Source organism: Otolemur garnettii, unplaced genomic scaffold (assembly GCF_000181295.1).
Source record: "Otolemur garnettii isolate 467f Iridium unplaced genomic scaffold, OtoGar3 scaffold00145, whole genome shotgun sequence".
Taxonomy (NCBI): Eukaryota; Metazoa; Chordata; class Mammalia; order Primates; family Galagidae; genus Otolemur; species Otolemur garnettii.
In genome coordinates, this window is record NW_003852540.1 from 4,970,940 (window position 1) to 4,974,274 (window position 3,335).

The 3,335-nt window shown below is 47.0% G+C and overlaps 1 protein-coding gene across 1 annotated transcript in view; it reads right to left on the minus strand.

Annotated features, from left to right (window-relative positions):
• Window positions 1-2,484: 2,484 nt before the first annotated feature.
• RFLNB (refilin B) overlaps window positions 2,485-3,335 on the minus strand; it is a 14,549-nt gene continuing 13,698 nt past the window's right edge. Inside the window, exon 3 of the mRNA XM_012810915.1 lies at window positions 2,485-2,815. Coding sequence (XP_012666369.1) covers window positions 2,485-2,815 — 331 coding nt within the window. The remainder of the gene's footprint in view (window positions 2,816-3,335) is intronic.

Sequence of the window (3,335 nt, forward strand, 5' to 3'; positions counted from 1 at the left end):
ATCACCTCTCCCACCTTGCAAACTAACACGAATCCACTGCTTGACATCATCTGAGCCACATTAGAGCCTTCTGTTTGTCTTCAAGTGCTGCTTCTCCTATAACTTGTCAGCAAAGCAGAGTTGGAGAAAAAGAGGAATAGAAAGGACTACAGTTGTCTCCCTAGTGAATAATTTAACAAAATACAACCTGCTTTTCCACTTGAACTACACATTCACAATTGCTCACTTCTACTTATCGATTTCAGATTCTCTCTACACCTAGAACAACTTGCCTGAACTTAACACAGTTGCCCTAAGACCAAAAACAAAACCCCAAACTCCTAAAGATATCTCAAAACCCTGCTGCATTCTCCCCTTCCTCTCTGTTACATGCTAGGTTGTGGACAACCACAACACTGTCCTGGACTTTTCCAAGTGACTCCACTGGACTTTTCCAAGTGTCTCCACTGGCGCAGAGAAAAGCCTTATGAATTCTCCTGGCAAATTAAAAAAATTATATTTATCCCTTAAATGACAAAATCATGCAATCAGATAGAAAAGTCCATTTTTAACAATACACACTGCATAATTTGCTCTTCCAAAGTGCAAGAAGCATTTGTGGCTCCATAGATGACTGAGGAGACTAAGGGGTCCCAGAATGGCACAGGTGGGGGGGCAGGGAGGACTCACTGGGTCCCTGGCAAACTCAGGACCATGAAAGAGACTGCAGGCTCTGCACACTGGAATGGGCCCACCAGTTAGGAGCAGGACAGACTAAACATTGTTGTCTGAAGAGGATACCAGACAACAGGGCTCCACAGGGCTCCAGTGAGGGAGATTGTCACATTATCATCACACCTGCTTTCATAGAAAACAAAAGTTCCTGCTGGGCTCCAGGGCACCCACGGAGCTATCAATTCTGCTTTTAGGACAGATGGACTGGGAGCTTACAATGCTCTGTAACCCTCAAGCACTTAACACAATTTGGATGTATTCAAAGGAAATATCTATGGTTTGGAAGGAAAAAAAAAAAAAAGAAAAAAACACATCTGCCACTTCCTTTACTCAAACACCACAGTGCAGGGACTGGCAGAAGGGTCTAAGAGGAAAGGGCTGGAGCCTGGCAGTGGTGGGCAGTAGGGTGAGCAGGCTGAAGCCCATGAGCCTCCTGCAGGGAAGCTCAGCTGAATTCACACAACTTCTTTGGGAACATCTTCAGATTACAACTAGAGCCCTGATAGTCACTTCCACTGACACAGTGGCATGAAAAAAGCATATGCTCTCATTACAGCGGCCAGATTTTGGAGTCTGAATTGTGACCTCATTCCCTCTCCTGAATTCACCTTAGCTTAGCTGGGGGAAGCTGGGTGCAGACTTCCCTGCTTTTTGGATCAGGCGTAAGGCTCTGGCAGAATCTTCTGCAATCCTGACACCGTCGCAATCTTAAAGCTGAGTCAATCCAGACAGCTCTCAAAATGAACCGATCACCAGGAACATCCATGCCTGCCTCCTCCCAGGGGGAGCAGGTCTTAGTCAGGGCCTTGCTTCCCATCCCGAGTGGAAAACCCCCCACCACAGAGTCCCCCAAAGTGTTTTTCTAAAGCATTCTTTTCAAATGCTGTTTCTCTCAAAAGGGCTGTCCACTACATTTTCCCTCATGAAAAGATGGGAAAGTGTTTTGAAACCCCAAAATACCTATCAGGAAAGTTACACAAGCCTGTGGGGATGTTAACCAGATGCCAAGGGTTCAAGGCACAGGGCCAGCCTGCGCTTGGAGCCAGCCTGGTGGAAGGAGCCCCAACCCAGGCCATGGCTCCAAACTCGGCCACCCCCGATGTGACCTTCCAGAAGCAGGCAAGAGCAGGGTGAACCCTTTTTATTTATTTTTTTTAAAGTCATCTTATATGGTTTGGGATTTTTTTCATATCATGAAAAAAGATTTAGAAAATTCCAACAGATTTGGTTAACAGGAAATACACATGGAAATAAAAAAAGTGGAATGGAACTCAAACCTCCAGATTGAGCCCATATGGGTGTCACAATTTACTGAATTAGCACCACTTTTGTAGTAGTAAAGATACCTGTGGCTAAAATCTCTTAAAACTCACTTTTTCCATCGCAGGGACTTTTTACACGCTCCTCGTCAGACAGACTGACCAATGGAAGCAGAGCTTTCCTCCTTCCCTCCCTCCGTCAAACTACGCTATTTCCCTTTGGTCCTAGTGGTCTTTTAATTTTCTCACCAAATTGAGACTCTGCAGAAACTATGCTGCAGTAAACCAGGGAATGGACTCCTTTTAAAAACAACTTGAACATTAAAAAGCAAAAACCTAAATATCTCAATCATTATGAGATGCAGTGATTTTTTTTTTTCTTTCCCAGGGTGGGCTTCCCCTCTAGGTCAGATGCCTCAGGGGCTGGAATGGACACGAAAAACGGGCAACATCACCCAACTTGACCAGGGCAGAGGAAGAGCTGGTCCAGCCCCGGCCCAGCCTGCTCAAGTCAGCATTCATCTGAGAGGTCATCGCTTCCCAGGAACTCCGTGGCTTCGAGCTCCACGCTGGACAGAAACCTCCTCAGCGTCTTGCGGCAGTCGTAATCCAAGGTGGTGGTGTAGATGGTCTTGGGGTACTTGGGGTAGACGATGGTGGTGCTGAGGAAGCGTGTGGGCTTGTGGCGTGGCTCAAAGCGCACCTCAGCCTTATAGTTGCGCCATGTGCAATTGGGGATGCAGGTGACCGTCTGGCTGCAGGAGGCCACGGCCAGGCCCAGGGGCAGCTGCACGTCATCAATGAAATGCCGCTCTGAGTCATACTTGACCAAGGAAGTATACCTGGATGGGTGACAGAAGACATCGCGAAGCCATGACTCTGAGCTAAAGGCACAGAGGTTCCCACCATGACCTTGACTCTCTTATAGACTGTCAATGCTGAGACGTGGCTACTCCAGGGAGAGGCAGCATAGAGTTTATGGTGCACTCACTGTGTGCCAGGTACTATTCTAAGCACTGTACTTACAGGAGCTAATTTAATGCTCCAAACAACCCTGGGAGAGGAAACTTTCATCCAGAGATTAAGAACATGGAGCCACCGGGAAGTAGATGGGATTTAAATGTGGTGGGGTGGGAGTAGGGGGCAGGATTACCAAGTTCACCCTGCACTGGCTGGTAGATGCTGCTCCCATTCACTTACATTGTGAGACCTTAGTCAAGTTACTTAACTTTCTGAAGTCTGTTTTCTCTTTCAGGAAAGGATGGCCAACAATAAATGGGTGGAGAAATAACACAGCAAGTGCTGTCATGGTAATTATTACATGGTAAGGTGGGTTCTCCTGCTCCACCAGGGGTGAGCAGT